At 34.0% G+C, this 26,002-nt stretch overlaps 3 protein-coding genes across 3 annotated transcripts; 2 read left to right on the top strand and 1 right to left on the bottom strand.

The window, feature by feature from the left end:
• The first annotated feature begins 11,305 nt into the window (after positions 1–11,305).
• On the top strand, positions 11,306–17,147 carry LOC105956282 (plant/protein). The gene is made up of 11 exons (XM_012980126.2): positions 11,306–11,639; positions 14,243–14,345; positions 14,443–14,456; positions 14,979–15,197; positions 15,308–15,379; positions 15,549–15,638; positions 15,749–15,787; positions 16,037–16,141; positions 16,315–16,480; positions 16,598–16,707; positions 16,827–17,147. The coding sequence occupies exons 1-11, from the start codon at positions 11,427–11,429 to the stop codon at positions 16,911–16,913; spliced, it is 1,218 nt and encodes a 405-aa protein (XP_012835580.1). The 5' UTR covers positions 11,306–11,426; the 3' UTR covers positions 16,914–17,147.
• An 896-nt stretch (positions 17,148–18,043) lies between these two features.
• Positions 18,044–19,169, top strand: LOC105956270 (uncharacterized). The gene has a single exon (XM_012980113.2). The coding sequence runs from the start codon at positions 18,129–18,131 to the stop codon at positions 18,999–19,001; it is 873 nt and encodes a 290-aa protein (XP_012835567.1). The 5' UTR covers positions 18,044–18,128; the 3' UTR covers positions 19,002–19,169.
• A 268-nt stretch (positions 19,170–19,437) lies between these two features.
• On the bottom strand, positions 19,438–24,359 carry LOC105956283 (sucrose synthase 5). The gene is made up of 15 exons (XM_012980127.2): positions 24,006–24,359; positions 23,582–23,736; positions 23,212–23,404; positions 22,982–23,100; positions 22,659–22,875; positions 22,320–22,415; positions 22,043–22,216; positions 21,853–21,969; positions 21,594–21,760; positions 21,043–21,267; positions 20,351–20,917; positions 20,080–20,218; positions 19,892–19,974; positions 19,747–19,770; positions 19,438–19,651 (listed from the first exon to the last, which is right to left on the bottom strand). The coding sequence occupies exons 1-15, from the start codon at positions 24,240–24,242 to the stop codon at positions 19,633–19,635; spliced, it is 2,532 nt and encodes an 843-aa protein (XP_012835581.1). The 5' UTR covers positions 24,243–24,359; the 3' UTR covers positions 19,438–19,632.
• Between the last annotated feature and the right edge of the window lie 1,643 nt (positions 24,360–26,002).

Genomic DNA, 26,002 nt, shown 5'->3' with positions numbered 1-26,002 from the left:
GATTTTTATCTACTAAATATTATTTTTTGATTTTTTTATCAAATTTTTATCTCCTAAATATTATTTTAAATATTATTATCGATTTTCATCAAATTCTCCTAGATATTATTTATAATAATCTGATTTTCGATTTTACAGAAAACGGTTAATAAATCTGATTTTCATCCCTAGCGAATTTTGTGACATCGTTTTACATAATGTCTGCAACATTTGAATTTTATTTCTTCCCTACCTAAGGCTTCTTCTTTTGGTAACCCGACTTTAGATTTTGTTTTTTATCTTCTTCATCCTATTGAATGTGTGGCAATTAGTTTACATCTTTTTCTTCCATCATGGCTTATAGGTAATTTCATTTTGTTAAATTATGTGTTTCATTAATTTATACCAAAGTTTTCAAATTTTATGTATAACAATTATTTCATTTTATATGTTATTGGACATGTTATTGAAATGGACGATTTGAGAGAATTAACCAAAAATGGGCGGAGCCACAAGCTATTGGAAGTCGACCTTCAAGACTTATTGTTTGTATGCGATATTTAATTTATTGTTTATATTTATTTTTGTTTCTTAATTTTCCAATTGTTAATTCCAGTGGCAAAACAGCCTGAAAATGAGGCAGTGGAGAAGGGCTTAGTTCCGATGCAAGATGTATAGATGGCCTTTTATGTTGTCGATAGTTTAGTTTTGATTATGTTAACTAAGTTATTAAATCTAATTACTTTTAAGCTCAACATGAAAGACATAGTTGATGATTTTTTTCCTGGTTCAAATTTTCAATCTACTGGTATTAGCTGATTCAATTCATTTGGGAAATTATTCAACAGTAAAGTTATTTCCTTTTTTTTGTGTGTAGTATACTTAATGATGTTCCAGTATAATAGAATTTTGATCATACGATACATCAAACGTTTGTTTATATTCTTACAACATAAAAAACAATGCAATTTGTTGTCCCGTGCATCGCACGGGTACAATTACTAGTTTATGTAAAAAGTAATAAAAGAAGCCAATCTTAAATATTCTTAGATATTCCATTTTCCTTTTTTTTTTATTAGCCTGAGTACCCGATCGGGTATTCGGGTAGAAATACTAATACCCGGATCCTATCCTGTTTGTGAACACCGGGTACCCGAACCCGGCAATACCCGATAAAGTTGAAAATTACATGATCCGGTCAGATAAAATTCGACAGGGTTTGGTCACAACCCGATATAAATGCCCACCCTTACCCACTACCATTGAGTTTAGATCTGATGACGTCCTCGAAACCACTGGACCTCACAATGATCCTCTCTTAATAATGATTAGCGTAGGAGGATATAATGTAGCTTGCTCCTTCGTGGACACTGGCAGTTCAGTAAGAGGTGACCAAGTTCAAGCGATATCCTATTACGTCGAGATGGTAAAACTGGCAGAAAAGGGAAATAGAGAATGAGGAGTTCGAGAAAATTTAGGCGACAAGAAGCGGCCTAGAGTCGACCCCGGAGAAAAGGTAGCCATGTGCAACCAATGAATGAACTCGTGACGATTGAGTTGGCTCCGGGCGAGGGAGAACTAACCAAGGTAAGCAGAGACTTAGAACCGACACTTTGAGAATGACTAATTACCCTGTTACAAAAGAACATGGACGTGTTCCCATGTCAGCCAAAAGATTCAACTGGGATAGACCCAAAAGTGGCGGTACATCGTCTTAGTTTGAAGCTTGCATGCAAGCCAGTCAAGCAGAAGCAACACCATTTCGGTGCCGAGAAAGACCCTCTTCAACCAGTCATATACATAGGGCTAGGATATCCTGAGTTCACTGTACTTGGTAGATCTCCCTTTTCTTTATACTCATGAGATATCTCTTCCTTAAATAAAGATTAAATAAGGAGATTCCCTTATTTGAAATTCCTATTTTGTAGTGTTGGTTTTTGGTATGGCCCAAATGTGGTATGGGCCAGAAGTCCAATTACTCCCCCTTATAGTACACCACCATGAGCTAGCCCAAGAGAGGGTTAGTGAGCCCAAGTCAGATTTGACAAAATCCATCCGTTGGATTTCTGGGGTTAATCGTGACCGTTTATTTCCTCACTTATATATCCTCTTCTCTCTTCTCTAAACTCTCATTTCTGAAAACCCTAAACTTCTTCATCTTCTCCGCCGCTTCTGCTTCTGTCTTCTTCCTCCCTTGTACTTGCCATGGCTGGAGGTCAAAGTTCATGGTACATGGCTGACTTTGACCCTCCAGTACAGCCTTCACCGGCTATTTTTGACTTCTGTCTCTATAAATACGGGTATGAAGGTTGGAAGAAGATAAGATACAGATCTAAACTTAATCTCGACCTAAATTCTTCACTTTTTCTTTTGTGAGCTCTGAAAGGGGGTTTTTGGTGAGTGTGTAAGCTTGAGTACTTGCTATGTTCTTTCCTTCGTGGAGCTCTAGGTGAAACTAGGGTTTGAGTGTGAGAGAGAAAGAAGATTTGTTCTTCTTGTGGTACTCTGATGGTGTATTGTGTAAATCAGTGTGAATCTCTAGTGTGAAAAAGTTGGAAGACTGAGCTGATATTATTATTATTATTATTATTATTATTTCTTTCAATTTATTCATCCTTGTTCTTCTTATTTCTGCATATCCTCTAGTATAGTTCTCCTTCGCAGTAATCAATACTGTATAAGGGGAATTTATACATATTTATATCTTAGATATGGAGATTGACAGATACCCATCATGTAGGCTTTTTTATGTCATGAAATCAATTTTGCGAGATCAGGGTGCATTCTAGGCTCCTCCGACCCTACACCCGGTGATAAACACCGAGTGGGTCTTCTGCTGCCACGTGTCCTTTTTTTTTCCTAAAACCTCTAAAGGTAAACCCTATAGAGAGAATATATTATAAAATACAAAAAAGAACACGTGGCAGCAGAAGACCAGCCTGGTGTTTATCACCAAGTGTAGGGTCGAAAAAATCGTAAGTGCAGAGAGTCCTCTAGATACTTTTACATTTAAAATCCTTTTTTAGGGTTGTTGTTGTCCACGATGGGCTGTATATCGAGCTGCGCACGACCCCTTCGGTGATCCAACTCGATTTTGGATTTGAGACGTGTACTAAATTCACCCCATCAGTAAGGAAACATTTGTATTGAAATATGTATCACTTTATGTAATATATTAAAAATCAATATATATTGATTAGGAGTGAAAGTCGGATGGATCGGATCAGAATTAACCTATTTTCGAAAAAAATTCAAAAAAATTCGGAAGCACAAAATCAATTCCAATTCCAATTCCAAAAATTTTGGTATCAAAAAAATTTCATTCCAATTCCAAAAGACCCGGAAATTTCGGAATTTCGGAAAAAGTTCTGAAATCACATTATAAACATTAAAATTTCAAAAGTACTTAGCCGAAATTTTCTAGAATGTTCATAAGGTTTCAAAAATAAGAACAACCACGTCGATAAAAGTTAAACTAATAATTACTAAATTTCAGTTCAAAAAATAAATAAAAATAAACACATCATAATATCAAATAAAACTTCTAACAACAATTCATTATGTCAAAATACAAATACAAAACTTATAGGTGTATTTTTCGGAACAATAAATATTACATAATATATATTATTTATAGGTGTGTTTTTCGGAATTAAATCGGATCGGAAATCGGAAATTTCAAATTTATTTAATATAATTCCAATTTCAATCCAAAAAATCGGAAAAATTCGAAAATCGGAATTTCGGAATTCGAAATGAAAATAGTTGTTCCAAATCGGAACTTTTCGGATCGGAACCGGCGAAATTGGAAATTCCATTCCAACTTGCACCCCTAATATTGATATATCCCGACACAATGAGTAAGTCCTAGCTAGTACAAGAAAAGACGTAATGAAATTCGACCTTTGAAGTAAATAAAGAGGCTCGGGCTCTAGCACGGGCAGATGAATGTGCTGCCGAGTCAATTAAGGTGCCACGTACCCAAATAATGTTGAATTGGAGATCTACTTAACATCTAAGTTTAACGGTACTATTCGACTGGCAAATCGGATTGAAATGTCATTGGAAATCGACTTCTTCGACCATACACCCGGTGATAAAACACCGGGTGGGTCTTCTGCTGCCACGTGTCTTTTTTTGTATTTTATAATATATTCTCCCGCTAGGATTTAACTTTAGGAGTTTTAGAAAAAAAAAAAAAAAAAACACGTGGCAGCAAAAGACCCACACGGTGTTTATCACCGGGTGTAGGGTCGAAGGAGCCTTTGAAATCCGCAGGGACTCCAATAAAAGGAGGGCAGTATTCGATACCATAGTAAGCAACCTGTTACGTGGTAATTTGAGTAAAGAAACATAGTTCGAGAATTAAGAAGAAATCGAGAGATATGAATTAGGAGGAGAATTAGAAGAAGAATTAGAGAGGAGAATTAAGAGAAGACAAAGGGAGATTAATTGATTCTTAAACTTCATAATACGTAACATTCTAATTACCCTATTTATAATACTCATAAATAATAATTAACTACCACCCCACTAACCCCTTAACCACACTAACCCACTAATTTAATTCATGCCCACTAATAAAAAACTACCCACTAACATATAATTTGACTAATTCTAATTAAATTAAATAATAAAACATATCATTCCCGCCCGCTCAAAATATCCTTGTCCTCAAGGATATAGTCTTAATACGTGTATGGGATCATTTTGTGAATTCAGTTGATCGGGTGATCCATCACATATTTGAGAGAGTTGTTCGAACTCTTCATAGTAAATGGCATCAATGAGTGTTTGTTTCATGAAACGAGTGAGGGCTTCGGAAGGATCGTCACATTCGGTAGGACTAAAACGGTAGAGCAACGCCTTAGTAAAATATTCCCAGGCCGACGAGCCCTTGAACCCAATTAACCGGCGATTCCGTTCCAAAGTGAGTCCTTCCAAACGAAATGAATCGAGGTGCACCTGCTGATTTTGGGCAATACTTTGAAATTCAAAATATTGCTTGGCTTGGAAAATCCATTCCGTTGCGTTATCTGCGGCGACTTTTGGAATTTGTTGTTTGAGGTTTGTATTTGGTCCAGGGTATGGAGTTAAGTGTGTTGTAGGTATATTTATTTTTTGCTTGACCGGTAGTGGTGTTTCTCCCACAACAAAGGAGTTGACATCATTTTCGGCTTTGGAGGAGGCTCTTAGAGCTCGAAGTTCGGTGAGAACAACTTGGAGGGTGTTGTGTATTTTGTCGAAATTTGATTCGTGTCGAGCTAGGGTTTCAATAACCTCAGCACGAAACTCAGCATCTGATTGGTTACGTGCCTCCATGGAACGTAACGGCTCTGATACCATTGTTACGTGGTAATTTGAGTAAAGAAACATAGTTCGAGAATTAAGAAGAAATCGAGAGATATGAATTAGGAGGAGAATTAGAAAAAGAATTAGAGAGGAGAATTAAGAGAAGACAAAGGGAGATTAATTGATTCTTAAACTTCATAATACGTAACATTCTAATTACCCTATTTATAATACTCATAAATAATAATTAACTACCACCCCACTAACCCCTTAACCACACTAACCCACTAATTTAATTCATGCCCACTAATAAAAAACTACCCACTAACATATAATTTGACTAATTCTAATTAAATTAAATAATAAAACATATCATTCCCGCCCGCTCAAAATATCCTTGTCCTCAAGGATATAGTCTTAATACGTGTATGGGATCATTTTGTGAATTCAGTTGATCGGGTGATCCATCACATATTTGAGAGAGTTGTTCGAACTCTTCATAGTAAATGGCATCAATGAGTGTTTGTTTCATGAAACGAGTGAGGGCTTCGGAAGGATCGTCACATTCGGTAGGACTAAAACGGTAGAGCAACGCCTTAGTAAAATATTCCCAGGCCGACGAGCCCTTGAACCCAATTAACCGGCGATTCCGTTCCAAAGTGAGTCCTTCCAAACGAAATGAATCGAGGTGCACCTGCTGATTTTGGGCAATACTTTGAAATTCAAAATATTGCTTGGCTTGGAAAATCCATTCCGTTGCGTTATCTGCGGCGACTTTTGGAATTTGTTGTTTGAGGTTTGTATTTGGTCCAGGGTATGGAGTTAAGTGTGTTGTAGGTATATTTATTTTTTGCTTGACCGGTAGTGGTGTTTCTCCCACAACAAAGGAGTTGACATCATTTTCGGCTTTGGAGGAGGCTCTTAGAGCTCGAAGTTCGGTGAGAACAACTTGGAGGGTGTTGTGTATTTTGTCGAAATTTGATTCGTGTCGAGCTAGGGTTTCAATAACCTCAGCACGAAACTCAGCATCTGATTGGTTACGTGCCTCCATGGAACGTAACGGCTCTGATACCATTGTTACGTGGTAATTTGAGTAAAGAAACATAGTTCGAGAATTAAGAAGAAATCGAGAGATATGAATTAGGAGGAGAATTAGAAAAAGAATTAGAGAGGAGAATTAAGAGAAGACAAAGGGAGATTAATTGATTCTTAAACTTCATAATACGTAACATTCTAATTACCCTATTTATAATACTCATAAATAATAATTAACTACCACCCCACTAACCCCTTAACCACACTAACCCACTAATTTAATTCATGCCCACTAATAAAAAACTACCCACTAACATATAATTTGACTAATTCTAATTAAATTAAATAATAAAACATATCATTCCCGCCCGCTCAAAATATCCTTGTCCTCAAGGATATAGTCTTAATACGTGTATGGGATCATTTTGTGAATTCAGTTGATCGGGTGATCCATCACATATTTGAGAGAGTTGTTCGAACTCTTCATAGTAAATGGCATCAATGAGTGTTTGTTTCATGAAACGAGTGAGGGCTTCGGAAGGATCGTCACATTCGGTAGGACTAAAACGGTAGAGCAACGCCTTAGTAAAATATTCCCAGGCCGACGAGCCCTTGAACCCAATTAACCGGCGATTCCGTTCCAAAGTGAGTCCTTCCAAACGAAATGAATCGAGGTGCACCTGCTGATTTTGGGCAATACTTTGAAATTCAAAATATTGCTTGGCTTGGAAAATCCATTCCGTTGCGTTATCTGCGGCGACTTTTGGAATTTGTTGTTTGAGGTTTGTATTTGGTCCAGGGTATGGAGTTAAGTGTGTTGTAGGTATATTTATTTTTTGCTTGACCGGTAGTGGTGTTTCTCCCACAACAAAGGAGTTGACATCATTTTCGGCTTTGGAGGAGGCTCTTAGAGCTCGAAGTTCGGTGAGAACAACTTGGAGGGTGTTGTGTATTTTGTCGAAATTTGATTCGTGTCGAGCTAGGGTTTCAATAACCTCAGCACGAAACTCAGCATCTGATTGGTTACGTGCCTCCATGGAACGTAACGGCTCTGATACCATTGTTACGTGGTAATTTGAGTAAAGAAACATAGTTCGAGAATTAAGAAGAAATCGAGAGATATGAATTAGGAGGAGAATTAGAAAAAGAATTAGAGAGGAGAATTAAGAGAAGACAAAGGGAGATTAATTGATTCTTAAACTTCATAATACGTAACATTCTAATTACCCTATTTATAATACTCATAAATAATAATTAACTACCACCCCACTAACCCCTTAACCACACTAACCCACTAATTTAATTCATGCCCACTAATAAAAAACTACCCACTAACATATAATTTGACTAATTCTAATTAAATTAAATAATAAAACATATCATTCCCGCCCGCTCAAAATATCCTTGTCCTCAAGGATATAGTCTTAATACGTGTATGGGATCATTTTGTGAATTCAGTTGATCGGGTGATCCATCACATATTTGAGAGAGTTGTTCGAACTCTTCATAGTAAATGGCATCAATGAGTGTTTGTTTCATGAAACGAGTGAGGGCTTCGGAAGGATCGTCACATTCGGTAGGACTAAAACGGTAGAGCAACGCCTTAGTAAAATATTCCCAGGCCGACGAGCCCTTGAACCCAATTAACCGGCGATTCCGTTCCAAAGTGAGTCCTTCCAAACGAAATGAATCGAGGTGCACCTGCTGATTTTGGGCAATACTTTGAAATTCAAAATATTGCTTGGCTTGGAAAATCCATTCCGTTGCGTTATCTGCGGCGACTTTTGGAATTTGTTGTTTGAGGTTTGTATTTGGTCCAGGGTATGGAGTTAAGTGTGTTGTAGGTATATTTATTTTTTGCTTGACCGGTAGTGGTGTTTCTCCCACAACAAAGGAGTTGACATCATTTTCGGCTTTGGAGGAGGCTCTTAGAGCTCGAAGTTCGGTGAGAACAACTTGGAGGGTGTTGTGTATTTTGTCGAAATTTGATTCGTGTCGAGCTAGGGTTTCAATAACCTCAGCACGAAACTCAGCATCTGATTGGTTACGTGCCTCCATGGAACGTAACGGCTCTGATACCATTGTTACGTGGTAATTTGAGTAAAGAAACATAGTTCGAGAATTAAGAAGAAATCGAGAGATATGAATTAGGAGGAGAATTAGAAAAAGAATTAGAGAGGAGAATTAAGAGAAGACAAAGGGAGATTAATTGATTCTTAAACTTCATAATACGTAACATTCTAATTACCCTATTTATAATACTCATAAATAATAATTAACTACCACCCCACTAACCCCTTAACCACACTAACCCACTAATTTAATTCATGCCCACTAATAAAAAACTACCCACTAACATATAATTTGACTAATTCTAATTAAATTAAATAATAAAACATATCATTCCCGCCCGCTCAAAATATCCTTGTCCTCAAGGATATAGTCTTAATACGTGTATGGGATCATTTTGTGAATTCAGTTGATCGGGTGATCCATCACATATTTGAGAGAGTTGTTCGAACTCTTCATAGTAAATGGCATCAATGAGTGTTTGTTTCATGAAACGAGTGAGGGCTTCGGAAGGATCGTCACATTCGGTAGGACTAAAACGGTAGAGCAACGCCTTAGTAAAATATTCCCAGGCCGACGAGCCCTTGAACCCAATTAACCGGCGATTCCGTTCCAAAGTGAGTCCTTCCAAACGAAATGAATCGAGGTGCACCTGCTGATTTTGGGCAATACTTTGAAATTCAAAATATTGCTTGGCTTGGAAAATCCATTCCGTTGCGTTATCTGCGGCGACTTTTGGAATTTGTTGTTTGAGGTTTGTATTTGGTCCAGGGTATGGAGTTAAGTGTGTTGTAGGTATATTTATTTTTTGCTTGACCGGTAGTGGTGTTTCTCCCACAACAAAGGAGTTGACATCATTTTCGGCTTTGGAGGAGGCTCTTAGAGCTCGAAGTTCGGTGAGAACAACTTGGAGGGTGTTGTGTATTTTGTCGAAATTTGATTCGTGTCGAGCTAGGGTTTCAATAACCTCAGCACGAAACTCAGCATCTGATTGGTTACGTGCCTCCATGGAACGTAACGGCTCTGATACCATTGTTACGTGGTAATTTGAGTAAAGAAACATAGTTCGAGAATTAAGAAGAAATCGAGAGATATGAATTAGGAGGAGAATTAGAAAAAGAATTAGAGAGGAGAATTAAGAGAAGACAAAGGGAGATTAATTGATTCTTAAACTTCATAATACGTAACATTCTAATTACCCTATTTATAATACTCATAAATAATAATTAACTACCACCCCACTAACCCCTTAACCACACTAACCCACTAATTTAATTCATGTCCACTAATAAAAAACTACCCACTAACATATAATTTGACTAATTCTAATTAAATTAAATAATAAAACATATCACAACCACATGTCTACCCGCCCTTTATATCGATTATAATGTCATTTTCTCTCTCTCATACACTATTTATTTCATCTTTGTCCTGGTCAACACTAATTGTTAGTTTCTAAAACATATTCAAGTAACAAAATTTTGTAAAATAAAATATATATAGAAAGAATTAAAACACCAGCCATCATGCTTACACAATAAATTAAAATGATAACCACAAAGGTTAGTGGAAAAAAAAATATATAACCACTAATTGTTAGTTTCTAAAACATATTCAAGTAACAAAATTTTGTAAAATAAAATATATATAGAAAGAATAGAATTGGAGAAGGAGAGAAATAATAATGCGTAATAAAAACCCCCATTGTATTATGGGTTGATTTACATGGAATATATATAGAGAAATAATACGAGGTAATAGAGTTTGACTAGGTAATTAAATCCTAACGAATCTAGGTAACCGAATCATAATAGAATCCTAATATCCTATAATATCTAATAATATAATATACTCTAACAATATATATTAGGGTATATGAACAATGTGGGTACTAGCTAATGGTTTTAAATGGGTAGCTAAATGGAGATCACTGTAGATATTGATATTAAATGATACATTCCACCAATAGTTTAAACATTTGTTTGAGATGGTCATTTAATATGGTATCAGAGTCGGGCAAATGAAAGGTCCTGAGTTCGAATTCCACCACCAGTCATTTCAAATATTTCAAGTTCAACACTTCAAATGTAATTCGCATGTCACTTGAAGAGGCATACTGGAAATATTAATATGAAATCATACATTTCACCAGGGCCGGCTCAAGCCCATATGGGGCCCTAGGTAAAAAAATAAATTTAGGGCCCTTTACATTAACTTTTTAATATAAAATTAACTATTTTGAATATTTTTATTTTAGTTTAAATACACGTATTAAATTATAAATTAATATATTATTTTTTATACAAATTCAGGCTATATATATTAATATTTTTATTTAAATAAGAAAATATAAATTTTATTTTGTATTTGGGGGGCCCTAATTAGAGTACTCATAAGTGGGGGACTAGCTAGGCTAGGCCTAAGTTGTTTATAGCCTAGGGTCGGGCCTGCATTTCACTAATAGCTTAAGCTTTCGGCTGAGATGATAATTCAACAGGGACGTGTTATCCGGAAAACGAAAAGGGCGATTGAGGAATTTTTACGATGCTCACTCCGTGTGTGCATTTAATTTGCTAGTATATTCCGAGCTAATAGTTGATAGGTGAAAGTGTTTAGTGGTACATGCAAGTCACATGCTAAAAGTAGTGCAGTAGTTTAGAAATAATAGAAGCAAAGTGATGAGAAGAAGATGACAGAAACAAAGGCAAAATTTTTGGTTCACGGGTCTCTCTACTCAAATTAACCACTAACCAAATTCACCTTTTACAGGTAAATATGCCCACAATTCTTGTCTTCAAATTATTCTCAAACACCCCCCCCCCCCCCCCCCCCCCCCCACCCACCCTACCCCCACCCTGCTCTCTCTCACTGTCATCTCATCCCCTCTTCATAATATCCCTTTCACCCTCAACCCCACATTGTCTGTATACATACACTATATATATACACATACTAGTGTGTGTGTACGTGTTTGTGTGTGTGTGTGAATATTGAACTTGTACTAGAGCCATTTTAGTAAGTAAACAAAGAGTGTTACAATTAAAAGGATGTCTCATCACATGATTTTGTTGCTAATAATTATGAGTGTGTGTTTTTGCGGGTTCGGGAGTCGAGAAATAGTGACGACAAATGCCGCGGCGGTGAAATTAACGGGCAACATTTCGCAGGTGGAAGATGCAGCTTACCTTCGTATATATTACGGGCAGACATTTAAAGTGATCAAGAACGGGTTTGATGGCAAGAGTTATCTTCTCATTCAGGTTTTATTTCTTACTTTCACTTTGACATTAATTATTGTTATTTCTTTTTAATGATGGACAAATTTAATTCCATTCATTTTATATATTATTTTTCCTAAATTAATTGCTTTTATTTGCGGTTGGATGTGTTAGTTACAGTGGATTAAAAAAATGAGAAATTTAATTAACCTTAGTTTTTTAAATTATAATAGGCGGCATTTTTATTTTATTTTCAAATATTCAATGATTCAAGTAAAGATGTGCAATTTGCAATAATACAAGGGGCCCAAATTTTCGGGGGCCAACAATAAAAATATGACAAAAAATGTAATTTTTTTTAAATATATATGGGTAAATTATAATAATCCTTAAATAAGAGGATCTTTGAAAAAAATATTTAAAACTAAGAGTCTAAAGTAACCCTATATAAAAAAAAATGAAAATAAAACTTACAAATAACCCCTGGAGAATGTCTAAAAAAAATAAAAAATAAAAACTGTTACTCCAACCCTTCCAAATTAATTGTTTCCAAATTAGCTGTGACTTTTTTGTTTCAATAATATCTGTTACTTTAGATCATGATTTATTATTTCTCAATTTTGTGATTATTACTCTTAATTACTTGATCGAGAATTAATAAAATTAAAATTAATGGCGTGAGTATTTCTGTCACACTATATGTTGCTTCCCAAAATTTAGGAGTACATTAGTTTTCTTAATATATGTTCAACAATCTGAAATAACAGTTATTTTAAAATGGAGGAAGCAAAAAGTACTTATTTGCAATTTCTTATAACATTACTTGCGTGTACAAATCGTATACATCCTTAGACTATCAAATTTCATACTTTTCTTAGAGCATATCAAATATTAAATTCAATATCTACTACTAAGAGTGGCACATATGATACTTTGAAAATTTTGTTCAAAAATCATTTCTAATGCAAATATTAAATTAAATCTCTATGGCACAAATGATACTTTGAGATTTTTGTTCAAAAATTATTTCTAATGCAAATATTAAGAAAAATCTCCTAATAATGTGGCGATGAGATGACACTTGCGATTTTAGAAATTCTTAAGATGACATTCTGAAATTGGAGTGTCATCTTGAGAATCTCTAAAGTGTCAACTCATTATTTAATACAATTTTTCTTTTAGTTTCTGTTAAAATATTTTAATTTTAAGTGTCGTATTAAAGAAGACTTTGCAATAGATAATCTCAATCTTGCCAAATAGGATAAAAAAAATTATGATTCATATTTGTTACTTGATACTAATGATTGACACCTAAAATCTTCATATTGTTGTTTTAGTGATGCGTTGGAGATGCCATTGTTTTTAATAAAGGTATATTAGGTATGGTCAAATTATTAAAAAAAATCTCATGTTTGGATAATTTACATTTACTCCCTCAACTATGAATCTTCTTACACATCCACCCTTATGGTGCCAAATTCAATATAATCATCTAGATTCTGTGAAATGTTCTCTAATTTGTGCTTGTTTACAAGCCTAAAAAACACATCTTATGATCATCTTGCTTTAAAATGTGGAGCTCGAATGGGATTAAACGTGTACAAAATTGAGAATATTCCATATAATCTAGAAGATTCTATTAAATTTGAAACCGCAAGGGTAGACGTGTAAGAAGATTTATAGTTGATGAGGTGGTTGTAATTACCCAAACATGAGGGGGTTTTTCGTAATTTTACCATATATCAGGGGGTGATTGTACGGAATTCTCGTGCTTGGTTTTTTTGTCGGTCACTTTGACGAATCACGAATCGATTGAACATTTCACACATACATGCACTTAGCACTATAGACATTCACATATCATATCACAATAAATTTTGCAAAGACAAAAAGGTTGGACCATGAACTTTTTTGTAGAAATATAAACTAATTAAATATTTCAAAAACAAAATATAATTCATTTAATTTGTTTATATAATTGACTTTTATTTACACTTTTAACATTTTTTTTATTAATAATACTTGATACTAAATCCATGTAAAATTTTATGCTACATCTATTTTAGTTGAAATTTTTAATTTAATTTTTATTCAACTATAGTTCTAGTTAGGGGTGTTACTCGGTCGGCAAACCATATCGAACCAAAAATTCGGTACGTGTCAAATATCGAACCAAAAATTCGGTGCGGTATTCGGTAATAAAAAATAGAATTCCGGTATAGGTATTGATGCACTTTTTTACATTATTTACAAATTAGCCTATATTGAAATCACTTTTTCTTTTTAGGGCCGATTATTGAAATGTGAATGTCTAATTCAAGAATTAATTAGTTTAATTTTTAATTTTTGTTTACCTTTTTTAAAATAACAAAATATATTTTCGGTTTTACCGGTATCGAACCGAAAAAACGGAATTGATTCGGTAAAAATCATATACCGAACCGAATAGTTCATTTCGGTAAATGGTACAAAACTTTTTGAAATACCCAAATTTTGATTTACGAAAATTCATGTACGGTTCGGCACCATTTTACCGAGTTAACACCCTTATTTCTAGTCGATCCAACACTAAATAACGAAATAGGTGAAGTAAATTTTATTATATAGTTTTTGCTGATTTTTTAAAATCGATTTTTTTTGTGCAGAATAATTCGAAGATGGCAACTAAAACAAAATACTGCACCTCAAGGATAAAATCATTTGTCATTCCATTAGCCAACTACTCAATTGATGCTGATTATTTTCCAGGTTATTTTAATAATATTTATATTAATTAATTAACTCCTTTTCAAATATTATTATTACTTACTCAATTTTTGGTGTTTTTTTCATCCTGAATTTGCAGTTTCTTTCTTTGAGGTGAGGATTGCCGGTTTTAGTAAGAAAAATTATTACTTTTTGCAATTTAATTAAATAAACAGTTAAATTTCTATAAATTATGAATATATTCGGGACTAATACAAGCGAAATATTAAATTATCGAACTAATAATCTATACGTTTTTACCGAATCGGGACCAAAAAAAATTATTATTTAAGCGAAGTTATTAATTTATCGAGCTCCTACTATATAAGCTACAACCATGCATGATAATAGTTGAAAAACAATTGAAGAGGATCATAAATTACATGTTTATATAATAATTCCAAATTTATCGAAAATTTGTAAAGGAAACAACATATACATTAGAACCTCGATAAATTAATAACTTCGCTTAAATAATAATTTCTCCCAGTCCCGACTCGATGAAAATGTATTAAATTATTAGTTTGAAAATTTAAGATTTCGCTAAAGTAATAAAACTTTGTTAATCCCAACTGTATTAATTTATAGATTTTTTTTTTCCCTAATAATTGGTGGTGTTATTACAATGAGGGGCAGCTCCTAGGATTACTTGGGAGTTTGAAAGGCATAACATCAGAATATGTATCTTCTGAATGTGTAATAAAATTGTACAATGAGGGACAAATTCAATTAGTCAACAAAACTCAGCCACAAGAGTTGACTCAATTTGCTGCACATTTCATTGTAAACACTGATCAGCCACAGTCATGCAATTTTGCTACCTTTCTCCCTATGGGTGAGGAGGCTCCTCTCCAGGTACATTTTATATATATCGAAACAAATTAAAACCCGATTTTTTTTTATTTATTAATTTATTTATTTAACGAAATCGGCTAAGTATTTTTTTTATTCTTGAAATTTCTCAGAAAGCTGAGTGGATTAAGTACTTGGGAGTTTTCGCAAATTTGGAAACACGGGCGAATCAGGTCTACAACGTGGTAAGTATAAAACTTTTTTATTACACGAACGTTATAACATTTAGGCTGTGATTCGATCGTAAATACGAGAAGCAAATTAATGAAAATAGTAGGTATGATCTATTTTATACATTTATTAAACATGTATTAATCAATATGATTTTTTTTTTTTTTTTTTTTTTTTTTGCAGATTAAGAATAACTATATGTGCTTAAGTAAAGCTGCAACGAGCAGGGTGGCGCCATACAAACCGATCGTGGCTTGGATGTCGTATACTAATGCATGAACCATTACTAATACTTTAAACAATTTAACTTTCATTATTTTAGTGAATATAAATATTTATATTCTTCAAATTAAATCTTCGAATTCGTTTCCAAATTGTTACAGGGTGTCTGGTCATTCGCGAAAGAGACGTACAAGCTAAAGGTAATTTAGTCTAGTTCCGACTCGATTTTATTTACCTAGGATCAAAATTAAATGCAATCTGGAAATTTTAATTAGATATATCTATATGTAAGATTCAATTTCCCTTATTTTACTGCTCAAGAAGTGCATATGTATATATATGAATGTAATAGTTATATAAATGTTTTTATTTCTCTTATTCCTAACTGATTTTGAATTTTCTTGCTAACTAACAATTCTTTAATTTTTTTTTTTAAATCATTCAAATAGTATGTGGAGGACTCGGGCGGTGAAAATATCGATAATTCCATAAACAAAGTCACGTATAATGTATCTATGCCAGACGATTTGGAAGCATTTCATGCCATCCTTTGTGTAAGTCGATTAATAAAATGATGATGTTATATTCGTAGTTTTTATCATTGATTGATGTTTTTAAAGCTCAAACTATAGTCTCGTTTTTCATCGGTTTTCTGGAAACCCCGTTTGATTAATTTATTTTTTTTCAATTTTAATTTTATTAGACTAATGCAATCGTTGTTGGTTAGACTATCGATGCGGTGATCGACGAAACATATACATCGGACTTATTGGCTTACAACGCGTCAACATTTCTTCAAAATTTGAATGTCGAAGATCAATCTTGCTTCGGTTTCATGGCCAATCAGAGCCTTTGGAGACATGATAAAAGAATTCAAAAATCTATTGCTCTTGGTAATTTATACAAAAGGACTTCCCTTAATTTATTTATTTATTTTCTTGATTTTATTATATGCTAATAAAAATAGTGATAATTTTTTTTTTTTTTTTTTTTTTTTTACATTGATGAAGATTGGTATGATGGAGCAATATCACAACCTCATCTAGTTCTAGCAGATCTCATTGAAGCTTTATTTCCATCAGGAAATTACACCACCACTTATTTCCGAAATATCGCTAAGGTATAAAAAAAAAAAAAAAAAAAAAAAAATCGGCCGTTTTTTAATTCTTATTTTCGAATATTGATATAAATTTATGAGTAGAGGTGTGTATAATTTTGTTGGTGTCATTATATTTACAGGGAGAAGGAGTTGTAAGCATTAGTCCGGAGATGTGTAACAGAGAAAGCTCTGTTCCCATGGAACCCTCGATTGTAGCTTGCTCGTAAACGTATCGAAAAATTCGAATATTATTTTTTCTTGCATTTATCTCCCAATTTAGAGGCATTTTTATCATGTGTCAAGATTTTTAGAAAGAAATTTTAAAAAGTTGATTTTTTTTTGTTAAGTATCAGGTGTAGTAGTACTCGAGTTTGGACGGAAAATTTTACAAATCTCCGTTATGGGGGTTTAAATGTATTAAACATAATTCGAAAGGGGTTGTATAATTAACCTTCAACGGATCTAAATGTAATGACACCTAAACTCGTGGGAGGTGAGTGCAATTACGGGTGAATTGCGTTTTGCACCTTGAAAATAACATGGATTGGTGCTTTGCATCCTTAAATTTTGAAATTGGCAAATTGCACCCTCGAATTGCATATCTAATGGCAAAATGCATCATACACCTCTTTTGTGGTGTTTATTTTTATTACTTTGTATTTCTAAATTATTATTTAATTATATTATAAATGAAACACAAAGGAAGAAGTAATGATTATTATTTTTGTTAGTTATTTTTTTCTTTTTTTTATCAAAATCGGAATTATATATGATTAATAAAAAATGATATAAAGCTAATTTTAAAAAAAAATCAAAAAGTTGGAATTTATGCTACGAAAAACATGTAAATTATTAACATTAGTATTTATGTTACATACTTTAGGTGATTTATTCTAATTTTTTAAATCTAAATAATTGATTAATTGTCTAGTTACATTCTAAAGTCAAATTTTATGTTATTTTAATATTGTTTGTACAAGAAGCTTTTGTTTGTCCTACTTAAATTCTCATAATTTTTTTTTAAATACTAATAATTGTAAATATTAAAATATCATGATATATTTATCTTTTGGTTAGCATCTCACAAAGAACAATTATAGGTACATAATTTTGCCATGAGATATGCAATTTGAGTGTGAATTTTGCCAATTGAAAAATCAAAGGGTGCAGAGCGTCAATCCATGTCATTTATGGGTGCAAAATGCAATTACCTTTGTAAATTGTTTTCCATGTAACAAATAAATGACTCACATTTTCAATCACCCTAAGTAGTATGCTTTTTCATGTGTTTGAGCTCTTATTACATCATGAAAAATAAGCCTTCTTCTTCACTTTTTTCACACTAAATAGCTTCTCTCTTTATTTTCACAAACCATAAAAGTAATATAATTTATTCCATTTTAATTAGTGTTATATAATTTACATGAAAAATCTACAAAGAAATGCTCAAATTCAGACAATTTATTTATGCCATACTATCAACAATTTCTATAGTCATCTTCATTTTCTTGATTTCCTTCACAACCCAATACAAAACTATTATAACCACTCCCCCTAAAAAAGACTCATCTAATCATCAATTCACCCTCTTAATCGGAATCCTCACGAAACCCGACAAATACGAGCTCCGCCACTTCCTCCGCCTAATCTACGCCGCCCAATCACCGCCCTCCCCACCCGCCAAAATCGACATCAAATTCGTCCTATGCAACCTCACGAAACCCGAGCAAAGAATCTTCATATCACTCGAAATCAAACGCTTCGATGACATCATCATCCTCGACTGTCTCGAAAACATGAACAACGGGAAAACCTACACGTACTTCTCCTCCCTCCCGGAAATTCTTCCCGCCAAATACGACTACGTAATGAAAGCGGACGACGATTTATTCCTAAGGCTTAAACCCTTGGCTTCGTCTCTAGAGGCATTGCCTAGACAAGACATGTACTACGGTTTTGTGATACCGTGTAATAGCATGAATCCGTTTAAGCACTACATGTCCGGTATGGGGTTTGTGCTGTCGTGGGACCTAGTTGAGTGGATCGGCGAGTCGGTAATCCCGGTTAATAATACGTTTGGACCGGAGGATAAGCTTGTGGGCCAGTGGTTGGATGGCGGGAAAAAGGCGAAGAATAGGTTTTCGAATAAACCGGCTATGTACGACTATCCTGGGACTAACGGGAGATGCTCGCATGATTTGATACCCGACACAATCGGTGTTCATCGAGTGAAGAGGTGGGATCAATGGTTTCGTGTTCTTGATTTCTTTAACGTGACTAAAGATATTAAGCCCTCCAGGCTCTATACATTATAAGTAGAGATTTATTAAAAAAATTCGTGTTTTTTTGTTTCTTTTGGAGTTAAATTTTTGGAACAAAGGTCAGATTTCATATATAGGTGTGTGATGTTATGTAAATTTGAGATCATGTACCAACTCTTCTAATGAGTATTGATTGGTCGAATTGAATTTTAGTATTATTTATATGCTCCTAGGCCTCGTTTGGTTGGGAAATTAGCCATGATTAACTAAATAATTGGACATTATTTGATGTTTGGTAAACAGAATAACTTCTTGGGTCGACTCGAAAATATTATGTTATCATGTGACTTTTAGGGATATTTTTGTTGGATCTTCTGTAGTCCAATACAACAATTGGATTTTCATTAGATTATTTAATCTTATCTTGACTAATCCCATCCTGGCAACCAAACGAGACCTTATTGTACTTGCGAGTTTTATGTATTCATCATTTTGTGTTATTAATCAAAGACAATCCATTCTTGATGAACTAATATCATCTCTTTAATTTTTTATTTTAAATTTACATATCACCATTTTAGACAATGTTAATGTAAGTAAACAAACTTATGTAGTAACTTCCATCTCACAGATGCTTTTCTGCAAGTTGTGTTCTTCATCCTGCTCCGATTTTCCCGGGATTTCTTCAAGCTCCTCCAAATAACCTTTAACAAGAACACGAATTCCATCGTTATTTCTATACTAAACATAAAATCCACTACAAGTTTCAGAAAACATGGACTTAATTCAGTTGTCTTACCTTCTCAACGTCGACTCCGAGCGCCTGAGGTATAAAAAACAAAAAACGAGACGCTACATCAGTTATCCGTAAATTTCATAAATCAATAATATTCCTATGCTAAACTTTTTTCTAGGAATTAAAAAAAAAAAAAGTAAATTCATGCCTTTGTGATGGCTGTGGCTTTGGTTTCTCCTTAATCGGTTCTTGCTGTCGAGTTTCGTCCTTTTTCATGTCCAGATTCTTGACCTGTATCATCATTAATTAAAAAATCAAACACCAAATTAAGATTATTACAAGTCAATATTCAAATGTATGTATGTATGTATATATATATATATATAATATATATACCAAGTTGTTGAATTGAAGATTGTAGAATGTGTGAATGTATCTCCCCTTGGCCTTCTTCTCATCATTATACAACCTCCTCCAAAAGCTATAGATACATCCCATATTCACAACTTTATTCGCGTATATCTTCCACGTATACCTTCATCAAACGAGTATTTAAAAAAAAAACGAGCAAATTCATCAATGTATATATCGAAACATTATCTAAGGTATCGAGTTGTATTTGCTTGAATTTTATGTTGAAATGCGTTAGTTAGTAGAGTTTTTTTACCTTTCGTTTATGCGCTCGAGTCCTTGAATCGAAATCCGGTTCCAATACTCGTTATCCTCCTTGCACTTTACAAAAAAATCGGCAATCTTATCGCTCGACTCTTCTCCCTTGTTTGGATCAACGTGAAAACCGGAAACCCCGTCAACAATTATCTCGGCTGGTCCACCTTCGCTAGTGGCAAAAGTCGGCAAACCGCAATTCATGGCCTCGATTACCGTCAATCCAAACGCTTCGTAAAGAGCCGGTTGAACGAAAGCTCCCTTTGTATCGGCCACGAAACGGTAGAGTTCGCCGTTCCTTTTTCTGTCCGTTTGCGCAGCTATCCATCTAATCTGTCCTTTGAGTTTATATCTCTCGATTAATTCGTGCATTTTTTTAATCTCCGAAGCTTCTTCTCTGTCTTTCGATTTCGACGGATCGAAGAAGCCTCCGACGATTACGAGGTTGACTAGGGTTCGGAGACGTTTGTTTTTTCCGTACCATTCCGTTAGCCCGGTGATGTTCTTCACCGTGTCGAGCCTCGCCATGCTGAATATAATTGGTTTCTTTCTGTCTTCTAAATATCCTCTGTTTTATTTATTTAATTTTTTTTTTTTGAGGAAAAAAGAAAGAAAGAGGTGAATGTTTATTTAAAAAATAATATGAAATAAAATTGTATAGACTATGTTTGGTTTTATGGATTTTGAGCTAACATGTGTTGAGCATTTTCTACTTTGTTGAAGAGTAGTTCTTCGAGGGCGGGGCGAAATGCGGTGAATCGTTTTGCTTTGTCGGTGTAAGGGAAATAAACCGATTGGTCTGCTCCGGGAGAAGCGATGTTGAACTTTGGATCGAAGACGTTTATTCCCGATACAACTCGATGTAGCCCCGGAAGAGTAAAGGCGGTGTGGCTTTCGTACTGCCCAACTCTATCTTTGCTGCGAATAGAGACAACATATATAATCAGTAGCAAAGTCAGCATAGAGCAGTGGGGGCCACAACCCCCAAAAAAACATCTATTATTTTGAGTTTATTGCAATTAGTACACATGTGTTATATCGAATTGCTAAAAACTATTCCATGTTATTTTATTAGCAAAAACCCTCATATGATTTATTTTTTCAGCAATTAGTATACAAAAAAATCTAATCGTAGGGGTTTTTTGCCAATAAAATAACATGGGGTAGCTTTATAGCAATTCGAGATAACACAGGGGTACTAATTGCAATAATAAAAATTCTTAATAGTTAAGAATTATTATTACCTTCCGGCGATTTCTTGGTATGTGCTTGTAATGATGAAATCTGCCGAGTTCATTGCGATTAAATCGGCCGTGAACTGGCACGAAAAGTGATATTTCGAGTCGAATTCCTTCCATTTGATGTCGGAGTCTTCATACTTAGTCTTCTCCAATGCATGTGCAATAGTTCCCTAGTATTCGAACATCCATTATCGTATATATTTCGAGTTTTTTGTCAAAATATTTATATATAGTTAAAAAAACTACATGAAAAAAAAAATACCAGGGTAGTGTCAAGTTTACTAGCCATCAATGATGCCACCAGATTTCCATCGGTATAGTTGCCGATAATTAGATCGGGCTTCACTTCCATTATTTCGACGATTTTCCTCGTCGCGTCCTAATAAATTTATCGATTAAAAAAAAAACGTTTTTAAATTTGATATATCTAGGCAAATTAAATAATATTTGACCTGAGTGAACTTCTCGAGATAAGGATAGATATCGAATCGAGAAACCCATTGTCGAAGAACGCCGTTTTCGGTCGTGAACGGTACTCTAAGGATGTGGGAATGCTTTGTGTTCATCACCGGTTCTAATTCCACGTTGCATTTAGTCCCTTTTGCATCGGGAATTAGTCTAGTGACCTATATATACATTATAAACGAAATTATTGTTTCGTTTTTTTATTTTTTGGTGTTCGAAACATCTTCGATTAAATTGATAGGAATTAATAATATTTACTCGTACCACAAGAATCTGAGGTTTCACATTGAGACCTTGCTGCTTAATTCTCAGCAGCAATTCCTCTTCCAATGCAACAACTTGATCCAACACATATACCACCTGTCCAAAATATTATTTTTTTTTCGAAAAAAAAAAAAAAAAATCTTGTAAAATATGAAGGGTAATAAATTCAATTGAAATATCACTAATGCAACTTGATATTGCATATATATATATGGTAAATTATTATAATGTCAAATTACGAAAAAACTCCTCATGTTTTTTCGTAATTTGACCTGACCTCAAGGGTAACTGAAATTTACCCAATATATATAATAATTCTGAAGATAGTGCTATATATACCTGTCCACCGGTATCCGGCAATCCAAGAACATCGGACTGTCCAAAATATCCGTGCACAGACAAAAGTACGACGTTAAATATTACAGGAAGCCTTCCGAAAAATCGGTCCATATTCAACGGATCGGGAGCTTGAAATATTTCCGAAAGCGAGTGCATTGTATCTTGAACTCTTTCAGCATTATCACCCCATCCTTTCTCGAATCCCCATTCTTTAAACCTATATATATATATATATATGTATATACGTTTAGTTTATCAGCTCGTTGTATATAAAAAAAAAAAAAAAAAAAAACCGAGATAATTAAGAAATAGACTCAGTTTACCTTGTCTCGAAGCTCTGAAAAGGTGTATCTTTCGGAAGTGAAGAAAGCGCCGTTTCGGCTACTATTAGTGCAGATTGAAGCTTCGGCACTGTGTTTAGTGTCTCGTTTATCATAAGATTCTACAAAAGTTTTACGACAAGATCATTATATTTTTCAAGAATTATTTTCTTATAAATAAGAAAAAAACATGGTTAGCTAAAATAAGTTGCTTATAAGATCGATAATCGTACTTGTCCTTGATGGTTTAACGAGAGCAAGTAATCGACGAGAGATTGTGCGCTCGGAGAATTGTTATTTAGCTTCGATGTGAGAAACTTAGAAACATAGCCGACTCCATTACCGATCGAAGACGATAGGGTTAGATGAGGCATAGAGAAGTCCATTGCTCCAAAATCAATTTCCAATGCATTCTCATCAATTGCCCTGCATGGATGCATGCATTTTCAACAAAAATTGTGATACATATAATTTGGGCTCTTGCAAATGTAAGCAAAAAAAACAGAGTAATATATGAAAAATCCCATTTTACCCTTGAGTTCTTTCATTTCAACCAAATAGGGGACATAAAAAATAAATAAATAAATCACACAATAAATATACCAGGTCTCAACCATAGTCATCTCTTTAAATTTCAAGTAGTCAGTCGACGAGATGCCCTCCACGGAAAGATCGTTCGCGCTAACTTTAACATACTCCCAAAATCCCGGAGAAGGCCGAACAGCAAATGCCACGTGTGGAGGAACTACTGCTGCTTCCTGCAAAAAAAAACAAAAAAATAATGTTTGCGTCAATAATCGAAACAAAGACCTAAATATGGATTAATAAAAAGAAACACGCGTTAAGGAAAATCGTAGTACAATAGAACCTCGATAAATTAATAACCTCGATTAAATAATAGTTTCTCCCGGTCCCGACTCGGTGAAAGTGTGTTAAATTATTAATTCGATAATTTAATAATTCGCTAAATTAATAGAATTTCCCTGGTCCCGACTGTATTAATTTATAGAGGTTTAACTGTACGCACCTGAGTGGTGCACAAGATGTAACCGAGCAATCCTTCGAGCAACTGAGTCCTTTCGGATTTGTCGTCTATGACTTGCTCCATCTCTTTCATTAAGTGGTGAACTTTCATTAGCCGTTTTCCTTTTTCGGTGTACTTTGCGAAGCACCTCTTCATGTGGTACCGGCTTTGCCGTAAGGCCTCCGGCATGCTCTCTGCTATCGACTCCGACCTCTTCAACGCCGGTGCATTCGAACCCATTTTTTTTTAATTATTGTTTTCCGTACGAGTTTAAATGAAGTATCTTCGGGTGTTTGTTGGTTTCGATTATGGATCATTTTGAGATTTATTTTCATGCATTTATAGATGGAATGTTTTGAGGGCATAAAAGGAAGCAAAAAAGAAAAAAACACAAGGGAAAGAACATTCTTTTTGGTCTTGAAATTGCAAAAGAAAGGAATTTTTGGTGCCAAGGTAAACTTATGTCTCTTCTCATTAATTAGGAGTTTGGTTTTGGTATCATTCTTTTCTTTTTGGGAGAATTGCAATTGCATATAAGGTCATGGGCCAATATTTAATTGCAACTATATCCCACTTTAATATTTTTCTATAAAAAAGGACATCAATCTTATCAACGACTAAAAACTTACTCCAATTTCACCCCAAAATACTAATTTAATCAATATAGAACATTGACCCTAAATTTGACAAATATTGCATATTAACCCCAATTTTCACAATATTTAAAAAAAAAAATCTGAATTATTTTTTCACATTGACCCCAATTTTCATTCATAGGGTTTGTCGTCCGAATTATTCAGTTTTGTTTACGTGTTCAAGTAGTTGTTTTTTAATTCTTCATCTGTTAGACCTTTTCTTTTCTTTTTGGATAATAATTAGTTTTTGGGCAAAAAGTTCACTTTGCACTCCTGATTATGGACTGTAGGGGTGGTTTCGGTACGGTTACCGAACATTTTGTTCAATACCGTGTACCTACCGTATCTTTCGGTATTGAAAAATTCTATACCGTTACCGTACCAATAATTGCGGTATACCGTTATTCGGTATACCGTTAGTTTCGGTACGGTATGATCGGTACGTGGTAATCTACCGTACATCATTTTGTTGATTAACTCGGATGATACCATAATTAAGATGAATACTAAATAAATGCATAAATACAACAAATTAAGCAAATGAATATGGTAATCAGGCAATTTACATGAATGTACATTATACAGGCAATTTACATGAATGTACATTATACGACCGTAATAGCATTTCAATTAACTAATGATTACTAAGATATCTATAGAAAATTTGTAGAAACTAATGAGCAAAAAAGTTTTATGTTATATAAAGAGAAAAAAAAAAAAAAAAAACTATGTTGCAATAATGCAAATGAAACAAAAGGCTGGGAACTTAGGGGGGAAAGAAAGGGGGAGAAGAAAATTGTGGCAAAAGTATCCACCAATAAGAGATTAGATGGACTTTGAAACTAAAGAAGTACATGACATAAACAACTCAACCAGAGCCAAATATTGAGTTTGCATAAATATATGAAAAAAAAATAAAAAAAAAATAATTATAATATATATATATATATATATATATATATATAATATATATATAGAATGTATCATATCTTATTCTTGTTTTCTATTTTTTTTAAATAATATTTTGTTGACTATATTTTTTTTATTTAACAATATAAAAGGAAAAATATGTTAACTAATTTTTAAAATAAGTTGCGGTACGGTACGGTATTACCATGGTATTAAAGATACAATACCGCTACCGTACCGTAAGACAATGGTACGGTACCGATACCGTACCAAATGCAGTGGTAACCGATAGTTCGGTATTTATTCGATAATTTGTGGTAGGTATACCGTGGTAATCGCTATTTGGTAATTTTTGCCCAGTCATAATGGACTGTGTCGTATACACACCCCTCAATTACGATATGAGGGTTGATATTATTACAAATAATATAGTGTACACATGTAGTTGAATCGATA

The sequence above is a fragment of the Erythranthe guttata genome, chromosome 11, assembly GCF_056151865.1.
Source record: "Erythranthe guttata isolate IM_541 chromosome 11, IM_541, whole genome shotgun sequence".
Lineage (NCBI taxonomy): Eukaryota > Viridiplantae > Streptophyta > Magnoliopsida > Lamiales > Phrymaceae > Erythranthe > Erythranthe guttata.
The sequence above is the reverse complement of the archived record's forward strand: the minus strand, read 5'-3'. Positions and strand labels throughout refer to the sequence as shown.